The sequence below is a fragment of the Pleurodeles waltl genome, chromosome 3_1 (assembly GCF_031143425.1).
Source record: "Pleurodeles waltl isolate 20211129_DDA chromosome 3_1, aPleWal1.hap1.20221129, whole genome shotgun sequence".
Taxonomy (NCBI): domain Eukaryota; kingdom Metazoa; phylum Chordata; class Amphibia; order Caudata; family Salamandridae; genus Pleurodeles; species Pleurodeles waltl.
The window spans coordinates 1,980,346,184-1,980,366,269 of NC_090440.1; the positions used below are offsets into that span (position 1 = coordinate 1,980,346,184).

The following is a 20,086-nucleotide window of genomic DNA, read 5'->3' on the forward strand; positions in this document are numbered from 1 at the left end:
ACTTTTCCAGAGGGGCAGCTCGGGGTGAGATTCCCAGTTGCCAGAGATGACGCTGTGACTTACTGCGCCCGGTTCATAACTCTCGCTGGTCGAATCCCCTTGCCTGACATGCTGGGGTCACCTCGGAACACGGACGTCGTAACTGAAGTATGCGGCTTCTCCTCTACTACCTGTCCCCAGATTTATGGCGGCTTAAGCTGCTGCGCCCCAGCTCTCAGTGCCCTTGTACAAACACGCTCTGGCTCGCCGGACTGTTCTTTTCCGTGAATACGTTGTTGTTCCTCTCGGTCTTACTCGGGCCGCGTGGCCGTTCTGTTATTGGTAGCCAGCAGGTCGTGATTGCCGCACAGCGTTTCATCACCCAACTGGGAAGTAAGGTAAACCCCACTGTGCAGAGAACGCCCGGCTCGGAAGCTAAGGGGAACACCAGACACCGAAATGTGTGTTTTTAAAAGAGCAGCAGCACAGAAAGAGCCCCTTCGCTTTCCGTTTTACAGACCTACACATTTCATGCTGATGGGTACTTCTACCTTCAAATGCCTCACCTTTGAATTTCCCACAGGCGCCAGGCTTGTCAGGAAACTTCTGCAGCAGTTTTTCTGCGCAGGTAGGGGGCGCAGTCTCTGTACTATGTTGGGCACAAGGTGGCAATGACTGGTGCCCTTACGTCAGTTCCTTTTTTTTTACCCGCTCCTTTTGACGCCTACAGATCTTCGTTCTCTTACACTGTGGGAATTCTTTCTCTCAAAAAAATTGACAGTTTGTGCAGATAGGGGCATGTTCCCTCCGAAAAGGTCTGGTTTCAAGCCCTGTTGTCCATGCAGTGGCTAACTGTTCATCATCAATCTGTAAAACAACTGTCTCTGGTTCCTTGGGTCGAAGGATGACACATCGTAATCCAGCTATGCCAGCAGGTGGACCTGAGGGCCACCAAGAAGCGTAGGGTCAGTCTTTGTGTGGCTCACTCTAAAGAAGGTCGCCGAGGGCTCTGCAGGATGAGGTTGCAGTCAAGGGCCAGGTGTATGTCACCATCAAGGCCATCCCCATCCTCCAGATCTACAAAGATTAGAGAAGATACATAAAGGAGAACAAACACCTCTTCTACTCAAAGATCAACATCAGTAAGTCCAGTGTCCGAAGCAGGAACTAAGGGAATCCACGAAGCTGACATCACCATATTTACTAGCACCTCCTCCCCCATTAACTTGCGTTGATACCTGCTTTCCCAGACTACATGGTGCCAGATCCTCCAGCATTTATGCCAGACATGATGGGCGTTTTAGGAGGGCAGCCATTTTCCCTAGAGCGCCCTTGTGCCCCCTGGGACCAATCACTGCCCCATACGGCCTCATTCTGGGGATGCCGTTGGCGCCATATAGATTCCATCTGCTGCCACTGTGCCTTTTGGGCTCCTACCACTCCCTCCAGCTTCAAGACCGGCACCAGACTGGCAGGACCCTATGCCAAGCCCAACACAGCATCAGCCTTGGTGCCACTTCACGCCCAAACTCCATGTACAATGCCACCTTTTGGGTCGATGGCAGCACCACCCTCTGCATCGATAGGGGTGCCGCAACCCTCACCAGAACCTGTTTCCCGTAAAAACTTGCCAGTGACTCAACCCTCAACTAAACTCCTGTTACCAGTGAAAACTCGACAGTGACTCTGGCCACCTTCAGAGGTGCTAGCTCTCCAAGAATCTAGAGAGCTAGACACTTACACAGACATTATCATTGACACTGCTTCAGGACCATCCACCTTGATATGTCGACTGTTCACTCAGTCGTCAGGAAAGGAGCTAAAGTGCTTGCCCTACTTCTACCAGCAGTGGATCAAAGGGCTAATAGCTTCATGGATATCTTACAGGTCCTCTGTCCACTTTTGAACCACTGCTTCCATTCAGTGAGGCTCTCAGCAGCTCTTTGAAGGAACCTTGGGCAAAACCATCATCATGCATGGCAGTTAACAGAGTATTGCCGTCAGTACAGATCACATAATCCAGCCTTCCTTACCAACTATCCCCCCCCCCAGAAAGCTTAGTAGTGCAGAGATCCTCTACATCCAGATACCGTTCTGGGGTTTATCTACAAGTCCTCCTGACAGAGAATCCAATTTCTAATCCTAATTGATCTTACTTTTCACTGTATATATTTTTTTTACTTTCCTATATATGGATAGCGTTGGCAAAATAAAAATTGTTTCTTTTAATGTTAAAGGTTTACAACAAAAGAACTAAAGTATTGGATTATTTAGCAAGGCATAAAGCAGACATTTGTTTAATTCAAGAAACTCACATTGATGATTCAGTTTTGTTGTATATGAATAAGAAATAGGTTGGCAATATTATTTCTTCCCCTGCAGCTAACATGACAAATGGTGTTACAATCCTGTTCACAAAAAAGTTAAATATACAAATACATAACACATTTATTGATACAGATGGTCGATTATATTTTAATGAAAATATAAATTTCTACCTTAATTTTTATTTAATGTTTATGGTCCTACGAAAAATTATCCTAAGTTTTGGTCGCTATTTACATCAGAAGTGATTAAATTGGGTAATGTACCGCTAATTATTGGTGGTGATTTTAATGTGATAATGGACTCCTTATTAGCTAGATGCTCTCATACTAAATATCGTCCTCCAAAAGCTTTTTTTAAAATCAACCAAAATGGTTGATTTCTGGAGTTTACATCACCCAAATGAGAAACAGTTTTCTTTTTCTCTAATCCTCATAATTCACATTCTCGGATTGATTATTTATTTATTCCCCATCATCTAATCCAATCATTTTTTAATTCTAAAATTGACAATATAGACATTTTTGTCCATGCACTTATTTCTGAAGTGTTACAACTTAAAACTAGTCAACAATCTCATTTTCGATGGCTTATGAATACAAGTGTTGCTCTTAATGATAAAAATAAATCAAAACTTTTGTCAGCAATACAAAACTATTTTCCTTTAAATCCAGAAGGTCCCACTTCACTTGTGAACTGTTGGGATGCATTTAAAGCATATATTAGAGGGGCTACAATTTTGATTATGGCTCATGAGGATAAAACATTTAAGGCTAAATTTAAAGAATTTAGATAAACAAATAGCAAAACATGAGCGTCTCTTTATCACATCTCATTATAATAAATACAAAATACAATTACAAAAACTTCAATATGAATTAAATTCCATGTTAAGCAAAAGAGCGGGTATACAAATTTCAAATAACAAGGCTAAATTTAATTTCAAAGCTAGTAGGTCCGGCAGACTATTGGCAAATTATCTTAGTATTAAAAAATATAAAATTCAGATTAATGCAATTCAGGGCTCAAATGGTAAAATGGCATTATCTCAGGAAGAAATAATTAATGAATTTTTGACATATTATTCAAATTTATATAATAGACCTCCTTCTTCTGATTCAATTATTATTGATACATTTTTGTAATCTTGTGCCTGACCTAAAATTGCTCAATCCACTAGAGAAAAATTGGATGTACCAATTTAATTGGAAGAAATTAATTTAGCTATTAAATCTCTAAAATTGGGTAAATCACGTGGTTCAGATGGTGTACCTGCTGAATTTTATAAAGAGTTTTCTCCTCATTTATTACCTCTCTTACTCCAACTATTTACACACTTTAGTTTTTCAGGAATGACATCAGGTTCTTTCACTGAAGCCTTAATTATATTTCTTCCAAAACCTAATAAAGATCATACTAATGTTTCAAATTATCGTCCTATATCATTATTAAACCAAGATTGTAAATTCTAAGCAAAAATCCTTGCGACCAGACTAGCTTCTGTACTATATTCCATTGTATAAATTGATCAAAATGTTTTTATGAAACATAGACATTCTGTAAATAATGTGAGACTGTTATTCCATATAATTGAAAATGCTTCATCTTTATCTTTGCCTTCTGGAATTCTTGCATTGGATGCTGAAAAACAAAGCGTTTGACAAAGTACATTGGCAATATCTATTTCATACCCTATCTGTGTTTAATTTTGGTAATTCCTTTATTTGCATGATTTCAGCGCTATATTGTGGTCCATCTGCTAAACCTTTTTATCAATAGTCATCTATCTAATAGATTTTCGTTATTAAGAGGCACTTGCCAAGGTTGCCCCTTATCACCTCTACTTTTCATCCTTGCTATTGAACCGTCACTTGTTGCTTTTAGAAATTGCAAGGAAATAGAAGGTATCACAATTAATGACATTATTAAAACTTCAGCATATGCTGATGATGTTTTATTTTATACTGCTAACCCTGAATCATCCATTCCCCTTTTATTAAATTTAATTCATACTTATTCCCAAATTTCAGGTTATTCTTTAAACACGAATAAGACAGAATTGTTTCCATTAAATATATACTGTACCTATGAGATGTTATCTAATACTGAATTCATATGGCAAAGGGAAAATCTTAAGTATCTAGGTAATCTATTTTCTAGTACTATTAAACAATCAATTACATTGAACTGCGATTGTATTCTTAATCATATAAAAAACAAATTTCAGAAATGGTCTACTTTACACTTAAACCTGGTGGGGCAAAGTTGAAGCTATTAAAATGATTGTTGCTCCAAAAAGACGTTATCTCCTTTCTATGATTCCAAATCAACTTCCTCTCAAGTTTTACAAAAATTAGATAAATGCACATCTAAATTTATCTGGAATAATAAGCCACCACGTATAAGCTATAAAAAAACTAAAATCCTCAAAATGTAATGGTGGTTTGGATTTGCCAGATTTCTTTAACTATCATAAAGCATTTATATTAAAACAAAGCATTTTTCGGTTTACTAATATAGCTTTTGATAATGTACCCACATGGCTTTGCTTTGAAAGAAGTTTGATGTCACCGTTTCCGTTACCAACATTACTGCCTGTTCTAACTCTTTAATAAAAAATCCTCAATACTAAAATCTACAAAATTAATAATACACAATTTAGATTCTATTTTCGAAGTATCTATTTCTAATACCTTAAATATATATTTATGGCATAAACCTTTATTAAAACTAACTCAGAATATAAAATTCTGGAAGTCATGGATAAACTCTTGTATTTTTTACTTAAAAGATATTTATCATAATATATTTTTTACAAAAATATTTCCTTTCCACTGTAGATGTGATTAAGTACGAACTTTTATGTAATTCCATTCTTGATTCGTCCTCTACTCTTGCTGTGTCAATGTATTAAAAAAATGGAATAATTTTGAAAGAAATAATTTGAATTATACTTTAGGCTCCTTAAAGTATATGCTCTTTAATTGTACAATTGTTTCTAAATTTTGGATGGCGGTATGGAATGTTATTTAAAAAATTCATAGTTTCTCAGAGAAGCTTTAATATAGCTTGCTGATTGGCAAATCAAGTTTATTGTCAGCAAAAATGTCAGTTAAGAATAACAAACTTTTTGACTTCCTAATTTCTGCTGCCTTAAAATCAGTAACTGCCAATTGGAAAAATGTTTCATTATTCTCAATTCATACATGGTGGCCATGGAGCTGATTTTACTATGATGGGTGTTGTTCATAACACAGATGCTTATCAGCATTTTGGAACCCGGTTGATAATTATATGGGAATGTACTTATAAATATGTATTAATGTATGTTAGTAAAATTCTATGATTATTGTAGTAGCTCTAGTATGATATATTTGTAGATGGCTTTTATCGATCCCCCTGTTTATTTTCAAGTTTGGTTATTATTATTATTCAGCAAATGTTATTATGTAGGTACAATTATTATATTATTGTTATAATGAAAGTACTCACTGTACCTCTTTCGGTGCTCTTTTTTTGTTTGGTCTCTTTGTCACATCATAAAATAATAAAATTATTTTGAACAGAAAACATGTAAACAAGCTAGAGAAGAGAAAAATCTGCAAACATTACTCGCAGCTCAAAATACTCAGCTGGCATAAGCGTAAATTTCACACTTTAATATAGGATTTTTAGCCATCCTTGCAACCTGTTGGTTTTGAGTACATGATTGCAGTGTTAAATTAAAACTACAAGTCCCATAATCCAAAAAGACAAGACAATCTGCGTCACACACGACATCAGGCCACAAAAAAGCTTATCAGTTTACAGAACTCCCTCCAAGTCCTAGCTGGACTGGTCTGAGATTCCTAGAATGATAAATCAAATGAATTCATGTTTTGCCCGAGCGATATACAACAAATACAAATATAGATTTTACTAGGTACTCACTAACAAATTGTTTCACAGCAAAATTCAGCAATACAACCAACTAGGATTAGATTCTAAAACTAGTCTTTATTTAACTGGCAAAACTTTCTTATATTGTTGACAGTACCTGATGACTAAGTTCTAGATTTTCCAAAAATAGACTTCAATAGGGTAATTTCTGATATATCTGGCAAATACCAATCTGTGTGTATGTTTATGCAATGCAAATACCCATATGTCTGGATTGGGGCAGGCCAAATGACAGCTGATCCGTTCTCATGGATATCCCGCATGCAGCCTCCTTGATCTTGTCAATCCTGAATTGGTTCCTCACAAAGGACAAGTTCCGGTTTTGTTGGAGGTTGAGTTTGAAGATTGGATGGTGTCATTAGACTTGCAGGCACATACTTACACATTCCAGTCCTGCAGTCCAACAAGAAGTATTTAAAGTTTGTATTGACTACTACTCATTACCAATTAAGAGTTTCCTCCTTTTGGATTGACATCAGCACCTTGAGGCTTCACAAAAGTGATGGCAGTGGTGGGGGTCCATCTCAGATGGTTGGCCTCAAGTTTTCCCATTCCTGGATGACCGACTGATCAAAGCCAGGTTGACTGAGCTGGTGCTCCATAATTTGGATTCAACTGCTTTTCTATTGTTTGACTTGGATTTTCCAATCAATCGACCCAAATATCATCTGAACTCCTTTCAACACCTCCTGTTCATCCTGCTAGTACTGGATACCATGTTGCTCAGTGCTTTTCCCTCCTCCGGTGAGGATAGAGGACATTTGGGATATGATTACAATGCTTCAAATAGGGGCTTCAATCCCAGTCCTAAAGGGCTTTCATTTGCTCGGTCTGTTAACTTCCTCCATCCTCCTGGTCACTCATGCATTCTGGCACATGAGTACTCTGTAGTGGTGCCTTTGCAAACATTGGTTCCAACATTAAGGGAATCTGGAGGAATCAGTTGTGGTCTGTAGGGATGTTGCAGCAGACTTGAACTGGTGGGAAAGAGAGGAGAGCCTTCTGTAAGGAAGACTTTTCTGTTCCCCTCCAGCACTGACCACAGTTGTAACAGATGCTTCCACAGTTGTAACAGATGCCAAACGAATAAGACTTCTAGGATCAGCAACTGACCTTGCATGGGTTCAGAGTTGCCAGCCTCACTTTGGATGCAACCTGTCTGCAGTTTTCCATGTGGTAAACCACCCTTCCTGCTGTAATACTTGTGATCAGTGACAAGTGACAGGCCAAGCGCTACCATGGTTTTAACCATATCTGACAGATCATACAACTGCAGTGCCTTTGACTAACCCAGTGAAACGGAATATGGGATCACAGAGGGACTGGCATATAACCCTGCATGTTCTGGCCATTAACTGATTTACTGTGCTGCCCTGCTCTTGTCCAGATGAGAGTTGCGAATTGATGAGTAGACTGCAAGAGATGTATTTTTTTGGAGGGGTAGGTTAGTAATTGGCCTGTTGTACTTAAATACAGTACAGTTATGCTTCTTTCATTTATATTGGAGCTATATTTGGAGTGTTACAGATGCATGGTGTTAAACAGGGCGTAGTAGGTTGTGGCTATCCTCTTCCTCTACTCTGGGCTCTCCTGTGGCACTGACGTTTGCATTTTTCTGTCGTAAAACTCGCAAGCAGGTAAGAGTATCACCCCACCTGAAGGGCTATTAAGCAAGGCTGACCTGAAAAGGCATGTGTGTGCCAGCTAACACTCTGCATATTTATTTTTAACTTGTTGTAATAGTCAATCAACCTATGCCCCAGTTTAAATTCTTCAATCTACACACCATCTTGGGTAGACAGTGGGAACAATCAAGTGTTAGGTACCATGGCTGCCAAGTGACCTTGTGTCATGTGATTGACTCATTTGGTAAGTCATTGGCTATCTTACAAAGAGCATTGGTCATTCTGGGACTTGTCCGTAGATTTTTCTCATTATATAATGGGGTTTAAAGTTTCAGAATGCCAACCTAGATAGTTAAAATAGCATGACTGGCTGAAGTTGTCACAAATGGCATGGCTGCACTTGGAAGGAAAGGGCGCATCATAATTGATAAAGTGGCCTGGAGGTTGTCAAGGGCATCCCTTTCTGTCCTTGTTAAGTGTTGGGGTGTCTTGCTGTCTGTAGTGGGTTTCAGGCTGCAGTTTCTCGTCTCCAAACAGATTATGGTATTGGTTCTCCATGCCCCTTTACAAATAGGAGGGAGCCTCAGTCTCCTTTGTACTCCTCTGGTAAGTAGGCCATGTTCTTGACTAAAGATGTTGGGTGGGCCCTTACCTGATGAAAGCAAGGGCCATATTCCAGAAATTCTGCAGCCCATAGTTCTGACAGCTGTGCATCAGAATCACTTCTGCGTCGGTAGGAACAAGTGTCTTTTGCAGAAAGAGTACAATGCTTCCGCTTATATAGCACACTGGCATATGGCCTTTCATCTCGCCTGTTTTTAGTAGTAATTTGTATGCATGGGTCATGTTATAAAAGGGAGGTTGGTTTGTAAAATAGCATAACAACTTTAGGAGCATTGCAGCTGCTTTTAGGCTTATTCAGACCACTAGCACAAAAAGGGAGTCATTTATGAGATATACACCATTGCATGCGCCTCATTCTTTATTCTATTCGTATTAAAGTGGCACTCTAAATATCACACAAGCATCCAGAAAAATGCAAATGTCACACATAAGCAAACTTACAACTTGGTAGCCATGCACCTGGTAAAGAGCTGATGTCACACGGTAAGCACCAGATGAGCTGGAAGCCCCTACAGAAGAATAGATTTCCAGCTTGCTTATTGGGGTGCAGCAGTTTTAAAATCCATCACAGATTTCGCAACCTTCTCATATCACCCATGGGAGGCAACACCAGAAACCTTTAATGTTTTTTAGCCAGTGTACAAGTGGCCATCCCTTTCTGCAAACCCTGTGCTCTCCATTGTACCTCAAAGGCAGCTCAAGCTGTGACAGAGTGAAACGTCCTGGCCCCCTTGAAAGTCCCGCCGTCCTCTCTCACATGGTGAAAAGAATATATGCTGGAACCACGCATGCCTGAACAACACTGTCTGAACAATGACCGCGTTGTTACCACTAATGCCTTTACCACGAATGCCTTAACAACGATTTTTTGTTGTAAAGGCATTCCTGGTAAAGGCATGCTTGGTTCCAGCATGCACCCCGCCCCTAAAACTACCGCGACCCCCACACCCCGCCCCTAAAACTACCCCGACCCCCCCACCCCTAAAGCCTAAACTGCCCCTAAAACTACCCTGACCCCCCCCCACCCCACCCCTAAAACTACCGTAACCCCACCTCGCCCCTAAAACTAACTGACCCCCACCCCTAAAAACAACAAATACCGCACCCCTCACCCTAGCCCCAAAGCCTAAAACTACTCCGACCCCCCACCTCCACCCCTAAAACTACTGTGACCCCCCCGCCCCTAAAACCTAAAAGTACCCCAGCCCCCACCCCTAAAACCTAAAACTACAGCGACTCCCGCCCCTAAAACCTAAAAGTACCCTGACCCTGACCCCGAAAACCTAAAACTACCATGACCCCCCCCCCCACTGCTAAAACTACCCCCACCCCTAAATCCTAAACTACCCCAACCCCCCACTCTGCCCCTAAAATATAAAACTACCCCGGCTCCCTCTCCTAAAACTACCCCGGCCCCCACCCCGTCCCTAAAACCGAAAATTACCCCGACCCCCCACCCCTAAAAACTAAAATGACCCCCACCCCTAAAACTACCCCCCCCCCCAACCTTACCCTACCCCAGCCCCACTTACCTGACCGCATCCTCTCCGATCCCAAGTCTGTTTTCCTCTGCCTTAACCACGCATGTTCGTTGTTCAGACATGCGTGGTTAAGACAGAGGAAAACAGGGTCGTTGTTCAGGAAAGCATTGTTCCGCTTTCGTGGACAACAACCCTCCTTGTTCCTGCGTCATTGTTCAGACTGCTTCCAGGTGAAAAATGACTGTAAGTTGGCAGGTGTTCACTGACAAGCGATTGCTTTTCAGAAAGCGTCAGTGGCCAATTTTCATGTTCATGGGCTGCTTTTGTGTAGAGCTTTATGCCCCTGATAAGGAACTGAATGCGTTTGTGGATAGCTAGCAGGCTACCTCATTGGAGTGTGGTTGATGGAAGAGTGAGTGTCCGTTATGTGGCTTTTATGAGTAATGGTTTGATGTTGTGCATGATGTTGCACACATATTGTGTTTTGTTGCAGCTCCTATGCATTAATTTGTAGTGAAAATGAGTGAGATATTTAGGGGCATATTTATCAAAATTTCATGCAGTGCAGCAAGACACCTTGCTGTGCTGCGTTGTGTGACTAGGAGAGGACAGGAATGCTCCATACTTAACACTACATGGCACATTCCTAGCCTCTCCTTGCACTGTCACACTGTGGGCTGCCTAGTACCAATGCAGGCAACCTTGTCCCATGGTGCAAGGGTTCCTTCGTGCAGGCAGGATTGTCTTTGTGCAGGAAGGGCCACTTTCCCGCACTAAAACATTCCTTTGAGATTTTTTCCTTTTTCCATATGTGCTTCAGAATGCAGCACACATAGAAGGAGGGGAAAACGAGGGAAATAAATATATTTCTCCTTATGCCTCCCCTGAGTGTGCGTAGCATTTTTATACATTCCCAAATGTACACTCATTGTAAATCTGGGGATGCGCCCAAATCCATGGGTGGATGTGAACACCCATGCTCCACCCATGGTATGCTTCCCTAGCGCAGAGTAACACAGGGCCCCAACTTGCACTGCCTTGTATTACTCTAGATTTACCACGCACCACAGGGCCACTCCAGGTGGCCTTGCATGGCTTAGTAAATCTCATCTAGGTTTTCCTTCGCCCTTGGGCTATCTTGCTTGGCACAAGAGTGACTCCAAACTTTGATAAATATGGCCCAAAATCTTAAGGCTTTAGGAGCTAGTGTATGGATTTTGTGTACGTGAGCGCACTATGGCCGAGTAAGAGTATTGCTGCCATGCATGTATGATAGAAACTGTTCAAACCATATTGCAGCAAGCATGTAACTACACTTGTGCATGGGTGTAAGAGAATAGTGTAAGAAAAGGCACAGTCATTCATGCATGCAGATACTAGTTTTGGATTGGCCTATAAACCACACTTAATATGGGCATCAAAAGTGTTACGAGGAAAAATACAAAGGGCTTAGGGCTCCTAAATTCTACCTTGTTAATACCTGCAAAGATTATGGTACTGGGTGTAATTGGTTATCCTTAACCCGGACAAAATGAAAATCTGGAATTAAAGGACTCTCTGTACCTTTTATACTGGGGTTATGGCTATTACCTTGTTTATTCTGATTATGTATACTCCATTATTTGTTACAAATGATTGGAAAGTAGGTGTTGTCTCACAGTTGAAATAGATGTGACAAATACTTTTGATTACAATGTTTCATCATTTATGGTATTTCCAATGAACTACATCCAGGAGAGACAGAAGAGCAAACCATATTTGCATTATGGAACGAGCCATAGTATATGTCCTAAGAAGTCCATAGAGGATCCTCAGCAACCATAAGTATGTGCTTAGATCTGTGGTGTCCATAATACAAGCGGCAACAGTACATTTTTAGAACGTCCATCCATGTGTGGCATGGAGCAACCCAGAGGAATGGGCATTACACAACCAACCATGGCCCTGCTCTGAGGACTTCATTCATGAGAGTCAGGGAGCATTCCACATTGAAGTTATTCCATGAGTGACAAAGGAGTAGCCATTATGCAGCCAGCAAAAGTAAATGGTCATAGGAGTTCCACAGAAGAGTGGCATAGGATTGGAATGGGCATTTTAGAACCAGTGATATTCTCTTGTATGTTGGACTACCTTGGAGTGGCGGAGGAGCAGGAATTATATGTTTGATGGCACGTGTAGCTGCAGATACACATGCTATGCATAACTCTTCCGACATGCTCTAAGGAACCGATTGAGTAGCAGGCATGGATTTGCCATTATGAAACCATGCATAGTAAATGACCTGATGAAGCCAGAGGGGCAACAGAGGTGCATCACATGTGAAGGATCTCTTTACCCAGTCATGCTTTATAGCCTTAAATGAGTCCACCCAGGAACTGCAGTGGAGCAACCAATGGGACTGAGCATTGTAGAACCAGCAATGCCTTATGGTCTAAAGAATCTACTCAGGATTGGCAGAGTATCAATCCAAGACCCAATTTCATTAACTTTTAAGGCATCTCATGGATGCTGCAAAGGAACCCATATGCCCATCTAGACATGATGGGCCTGTTCGCTTTGATTGTATGACACCAGACAAGTTGCACTCGCAAGTGAAGGTGAATTAAATTCCTGCTAGATAAGTGACTAGCAGGCATGTCTCCACTTTTTTCCACCTACAGGTGGAATTGGGGGTCAGCACCTTGGACGAGAAACACTGGGGGGTGAAACAAAAACAAAAAGCACATATGCTTTTAGAAGCACTGTAAGTGATCACACAATGCATTTACCTTAATGCCAAATGTAAAGTTGCTTTGGAGGACACTCTCATGGGCCATCTAAGTTATTTACCTTAGGGTGATTACTATGAAGTTAATTGGATTGTCTGGCCCCTGACAATGCCTGAAATCACAAGAATACCTCATTCCATGCATTCCTCACTGAAGGAATGAGGAATTATTGTTCTGCATGGCATTTCACCTGCATTCCTCCCTTTTTTAGGTTGAGCATCCGACAGCACAGGCACTGGATGTGCTCTCACTTGTGAGATGTATTGTTTACAATCAAGGTCTTGTAGCGCGCCCATTGCTTACCATTTATTGGCTTCATTGTCACTCTTCTTTGCTAATTTATAATTGGCCAGCGTATTCCAATGGACGCTTCTTTTTTTTTTTAAGAGTAAGGACCAACCACAGATTGATTTGACTCAATTAGTGCCCATCCACTGTTCGCACTGTGGTTGAGATACTATTTCTTCTTCCGCCCCCCTCATTCTGCCACCCCCCGCATCCAACCTTGTTCTTGGTGTTTCTATTACCTCCCATCCACCCCTTCTCTGTGTTGATGCTCTCCTTCTGGTCCTCCCTTCCTCCTCCCCTGCACCTCTTTTATTTTTGCTTTCCACATACCCCATCTCCACCTGCTGTCTGTTATGGCTGCTTCCTCCCATGTACAACCCTCGTGTTGCTTGCCCCCACCTGTTGTTTCTGATATCCACCCGACTCCCCTGTGCCTCCCTCGTGTTGGTTCCACCACCAGCCTCTGTTCATTATAGCACAGCAGCATGGTTGATTTGCCTCCAGCTTCGCATCTGCTAACCACAGAAAGAATTTAAAAAATGTTGTCCACCCCTACACCCCAGGTTTCTCTGAGCTGTCCAGACTTGGCTCGTGGACATGTCCTTGATGCCCATGCTCTAGTTTATGATAAGGTTGACCGTTTTCTCAGAGAGTCAGATAGTGCAGAACTTGTTCTTGTGGTTTTTGGCCTATCCAATGTTATAATTCCACTAGCAGTATCAAAAGTTGTATGAGTATTTTAAAATTACCACTTGATCCAAATTCCTTTCTGAAGGTTTGGTCGATATTAAGGCATAGCCTTTGTGCCAAAAGCACTACTTCAAATTAAATCCTATAGCAGTGTCTGCAGTTAAGATGGTACCTCTTGGGCAAGCTATGGAAATTACATGTTTCAATGCAGAACCTTTAGTGGCGGGGCCACTCAAATGATTAACTCTTGAAAGAGCTACTTTGGTTTCACTAGACTCAATTTTATGGTAAATGAATGGATCAGAGAGCCCATAAGATACAGATGGGCAATAGTGGTACCAAGTTTCATATCTATTAAATAGATGGCTGCATTGAATTGGCATTTCACTTTCATTACATATTTTCTCCTATTCATCTTATTCCAAGAGAGATCAAGGACATCAGAAAATTATGAGTTCAGTTAATTGTCATAGCACATGACTGAATAAGGGCCCAGAATCTCTAGTTCAGCAGCAGGAGAATTTGCTTTCCCAACAGCTCTGAGCAATCGTGCTCTCTAACCCACAAGTTCTAAATATTTATGCGTGGAGATCGAACATTTATTCCATGTTAGCTGATGTCTTGGAAGTATTTCTGGCTGAAAGGAGATGTTCTGCTAAGTCTACTCTGGCAGGTAAGCAGAATCTGTCAACCAGTGTGCAGCCAGCATTTTCTCATTAGCAGCCGATATTGCTTCTATAATGAATTTTCACTTTTACTTGACTTGTAAGACCCTGAACTTAGACACAGTTAAAAGATACCTGCCTGCAATTTCCGTCTCAATTTGTTTCCTGGATTAAGGTTCATTTGTTTTGCCACTATGTCATCAATACTTTTTGATCCCTCACCGCCATTTCAATTTTGGTGCCATCTTGGGACCTTAATCTAGTTTTGAGATGTTATAGAGACATCTTTCGAAACCATACTTTCCTAGTCAGTGTGACACCTGATATGAGGACCATTTTTACTTAGATATAGCTAAAGATTTGGGTATCCATTACGAATTAGCTGTCCTGTCTGAATATGGAAAGAGATGTTCGCACACAGACAGTTTCAAGATTAGGAACACTGCCCTTTAACAAACTCTACATGCTTCCAACAAAAATCCCTAAATGTATCAAGGTGCCTGCTAGAAGAGGAAAATCTGCTTCTTCACTTTTGAGAGGAGACAATCTTTGTATTGTTGCTTTATCTAAACATTTACTAAACACTAGTGCCTGTTTGGGCATGGGACTCCTCCATAATTTTGATACTGAGTAATTAAAATGATTAACACTAATCCTGCCTCATTCTGTGAGCTGCTTTCGGAGTGGTTCATAAAGAAGTATACAGGAAAAATGATCCATTAAAAGAACAAATTAACTTCATCTAATATCATTTTCTGATGAATGTGCAATCTGCTATTGGGGTTCCCAAATTATTCGGTCACATTAATTTTGATTGTTAATTTTTCTTCAGTCTAATCGTCCTTTGGTCATGTCCCCTATAGAGCATGAATAATTAGGCAGAATTGTTGCCACAGCCACTGGTGTCATATTTTTGGGGAATCTGATCATCTCTTATCAAACGTGATATAGCACACTGGATCGACCATTGTTTCAGTGAACTGCTACAAATAATGTCCTGGAGCTGTACACTTCATGTTTTTTGGACAGGAAATCGTAGTTTAAGACTGAAGGGACAAATTAAATGAATGTTGCAGAAAGTGTGATTTTTGAAGGCTCCGTTAATAAAGTACTATTAACAAAGCGCTGAATTAATTGTGAGGCAGTGTTTGGTTACATTTGGGCTTCAAAGTGTTTTCCCTGTTTTTCTGTCACTGAGTGTAAGGTTATGGCCGGAGATGCAGAGAGATATCCCTTCTCATAGCATCCCTCGTATCCATATTGCAGTGTGGGCTTCTTTACAGAAGAGCAATGGTTCCCTTTTCTACCTGCTAATGTATTCATTTGCGGAAAAGGAAGTGCTGTGTCATCCATTCACCAAGGTGTGATATGTTGATGTGGAGAGCCTGCCGAAATGCCGGTCACTAATAGCAACCTGCTCTTACATTTCGATAAGATAACAATATATACAGAACTATACATTTACTTCTACTTACCTTGACAATACGTTGGTAGTCGATATTGCGGACTTGATGAGAAGCTTACTATTTTGGTTGAAAATGTATTGAGATTTGGTGCTATGAGCATTCCTTTTTGCCTTGCCTTGGAATGTATGCCGTGCCTGGTTCCTGCAGGGAACTGGATGTACGCTGTGCGGCAAGTATCCCTGTACATGGTATGTAGTTGCTCTGAACAGAAGTCTGGGCTGGAATCGAATGGCACAGAGAGCCATGCTTCTCACTTGGTGAACTCTTCTGGTCCTCAGCTCCTGTCAAGACCAGTTGCAAGCCTTGGGTTGCCACAGACATATATAGTCGGTCTCCTGCCACCGCCCTCTAGCCTGTAGGTGCAGCCAAAAACTACAATTCCTCTACCTGCCTTGGGTAGTTCTTGGCAGAAGGAAAGGCTGGACCAGTCATATTTTGAGGATTTCAGGACGGCATCAAGTAAGGACAGATTTATGGTTCTGCTTCAGGCAATGAACAGCACAGGACAAACAAGTCACTTCACTGTCCTATGAAATTCAGGTTAGGTGTCAACACTAGAGTAAGCAGATGAGTGGTCTTCCGCCTGGCTGACCTACTTCTCTCTTGTACAGTCATATTTGATACATTAGTGCCGAAGTGACAATATTACAATTAAAAATATATTTTTTTCTGAAACTTATCATGAAACATTCAAACTCCACGAGTACCCAAGAAGAATCTTTTTGGATGGACACTGCGCTTATGCATGTGTTGTACTTTTACTTGTGCTGCTGTGCTTTTTGGTGGATATGCACTTCTCATTTGGATTGGGGTCTGTAGGCATATCCTTACGGAAGTCAGGAATCTGCATTGCTCGTAACAGTCCTGAAATGTCCATAGACATTTTGCATAAATGAGTGCCCTAAATGAAGAGACATGCACATACTTGTACGACCCATGTGTTTATCTGGGTGTACATGGGCCACATGAGTGCTTGTGTGTATTTGCATGTATGAACACTAACATATGGTATATGTGCATGAGCAGTAGGCGTGTGCATCAGCTGTGAGTATGAAATGAAAACAAATTTAGAGAGCGCACATATACCCAAAGGTGTCAAGGCGCTGAATCCTTTAATCCACTGAAGCTTGAGGTCAGACCAACATTGAAGAGGCCCTAACGAAGGCCTGAGACACTATAAGGTAAAAATCCCATATCAGTGCTAAAAGGGTGAGTGTGTATGTGCAGAATGAAAACAGTGTAGAGGGTGTGCCTGCACTGTGTAAACCCTTCTTTTGCAATTATGTCATATACTGCTTTTGGTCAAATGTACAGGTCAATCACCATAAGGTCTCCTGATTTTCGTCCACATTGCATATATGACAGATTCTTCCCACACCACTACTTCAACATCAAGCACAGAAATCACCTATTGAGATTCAGGGCCTCTGGATACTAACATTCGAATGTTTTGAAATTCATCGTTTTTTGGCATAGTGTTTGGAACGCAGCCTCCAACTAACTATAGCCTTGATTCACCTGCCTCTTCTATATTAGTAATGAATGCACAAGTGGGTAAAATCAGGCACCACACCTTCAGGACTTATAAATTAACAGAAACATTGCATTACTAACCATCTGAAACTTGCATTGCAGCTGCTTCTGGACACACACTCTCTGAAAACTGTATTGCTCGATCTTCCATCCATCGGGTCCCAAGTGGTGAGAAAGGCCCCCGCCAGCTACACAAAGATCGTAGTGAAAGGAATGACTCGTGCTGAAATGATCTTAAAGGTGGGTAGCTGCAGGTTCATCTTTTGTGATTTTGGTATTTATCTGCGGTAATGATGAGGTGAGGAGATCAAAAGTATGACCTGGAGTACCTAAACCAGGGTGACCTCAGAAGTTCCTTTGCACATCTTTCAGCAGAGAAGTGGAAGAGATAAGTGCTAGAGGAGTGAAGATGCTGAAGCTAGGGTGAAGAAATAGTTTGTGTTAGGAGTTGAGGACGAGGGGGAATATGGGCAAATGGAGCTTAAGGCAAAAGGGGGGGAGAGCTGTAAAGAGACAAATGGAAGAAGTGGTCATAGTGAGTGGAATTTGTGTAAAGATGGGAAAAGCAGGATTTAGAAATAAAATTACAGAAATGTGCATAACCAAATGACGTCCTATGTCCATATTCCCATATTCTACAGCTTTGACTGTTAAATATAGGAATTGCATTTTTTATCTTGAAGGATATCTCTGTATTACCACGATCTTGTACTTCAAAGTTTTCCAGATCTTAGCATCCCTATAAAAATTAGCAAGAAATGGAAAGGTTTGTTTCATTAGTAGGGCATTGCAGTGAGCTGGCTGTATATCCTAATAGCAACAGTATCAATTCCTAGCATTTTAGCCGTTTATACAGACACTATGTTACAAAGTGGATTTTTTTTTTATCAAAGTGCCTAACAAAACAAACATTTTCCTGAGGGAGTCACCTCGCCAACTTTGATACAGTACGATAGGGTCATGGCTCAAACTTACTGCTTAATACATAGGGCTTGATTGAGATCTTGACGAACGAGTTTCTCCGTGACAACCGTGACAGATATCCCATCCGCCAAAATATAAATCCCCTAGGATATAATGGGATTTATATTTTGGCAGACCGGAGATCCGTCACTGCTGTGACTGAGTAATTTGTCCGCCAGGATCTCAGTCAGGCCCATAAATGTTCAACTGATGTGTGAGATTTTCTTGGTAACTAAAAAGTCATTTTTGAACAAAAAGGATATATATTTTTTTTAACTGTGACACTATCTCTGTAAACAATATTAGTTACATCCAGAGCTGTGACACCGGGTAGCCTGCAGGAAAATATATCCAGCATAGGAATGTAGATGATTATTAAAAGTCAAACACTCATCAGTTAATCTAGAGCTTATAATACTTAGACCAGATTTGGATTCCATAAACCTGAGTAAAGGAGGGAGAGTAAATCGTATAATCTCCATGACTACTTGTATTGAAGGATGATTTTCCATGGTGTGATAAGGCGTAAGACCAAAAGAAATAACTAATTTGATCACCTTAATAAGCCTTTACTATAATAGCTACACTAAAAAGAAAATTAGCAACATTATTCACAGAAGAGTCCAATGGATGTAAACCCTTTGCCATGCAACACATCAACCTTACCCTCTTGGAACTCCACTGGCTGCATTTGCAAGTTTGCATCATGTTTAAGGGTAGCTACATAATTTACTAGGCTAGCAAGAATCGCACCTCTGCCTACTGGGTTAAAAACTAACCATCTCTGTTGGGTATCGTCAACCCTGCAGCCAGAATATCATCAGACCCGAGACTAAGGTATGTGAGAAAAACTAGTAAACTAGCTAGCTCAAACTAACACTCAGGATCTTTAACAGCCTCCTATAACCATCAGAGCTGACCCCACCAGCCTTCAGTCCAGGGAACAGCTGAAGACTTATATCTTCAAAGGACTCTACATGTTTACAAAGCAGAATGTTCCTTTCCTTAATGCCTGCAGTAGCTTCACACCACCCCCGTAAACAAAGTTGAATCATATTCTCTGCCTGTGACCCAGTAGAGCACTCTGTTTCCCTACGGCTATGTTTGTGCCATGTAAATACCCAAATACATTCATAAACCTCTGACCCATTTGGCCCACAATCTATGATTGCTAGTAGAACTTTCAGCCCATGATTCCTTGATGAAAATCTCAGTATTTAGTTTCTGAAACCTTCCAGGCTAGAATCATGGAGAATCCCCCCAACTGAATGATCAACAGATACAACGTGGATAAAAGCTGAATGGAATACTTAAGATTTCCCTCTTGTTGTCACTTGTATGCATCTTGCTTCCTACCTAAAGTGACAGGCATTGTATTCTGTGACCAAATTCAGACTGAATCTAAAGATTATTTGAACTATTTAGAACAGTATGTGCTGAGTTCACCAATATAGCTTTTCTCTGGTATTGTGCAGAAGAGTATTAAGATCAGGATGAGTAGTGTAATGCAAACTTTTCTAAATAATTTAAATTGTTTGTCTCTCGAGGGCCATGTTTTATGGAGGGCCCAGAATCAATCCGACAAAAGTGCTACTATTTGAGATATATCCCACTGAGATATTAGTAACAAAGAATAGATTATGGCGATATCCCTCTATGTAGCCCTTTTCTTTAAAAAAATAATAGAAAGAGGTGAATTTATTGGATTTAGCAGAAAACCCAGAAAGTTTTCAATTATGA

At 40.9% G+C, this 20,086-nt stretch overlaps 1 protein-coding gene across 1 annotated transcript in view; it reads left to right on the plus strand.

Moving 5' to 3' along the window:
• The window catches only part of VPS53 (VPS53 subunit of GARP complex), a 693,920-nt gene that overhangs the window by 654,173 nt on the left and 19,661 nt on the right, over positions 1-20,086 (plus strand). Inside the window, exon 20 of the mRNA XM_069226380.1 lies at positions 17,486-17,623. Coding sequence (XP_069082481.1) covers positions 17,486-17,623 — 138 coding nt within the window. The remainder of the gene's footprint in view (positions 1-17,485; positions 17,624-20,086) is intronic.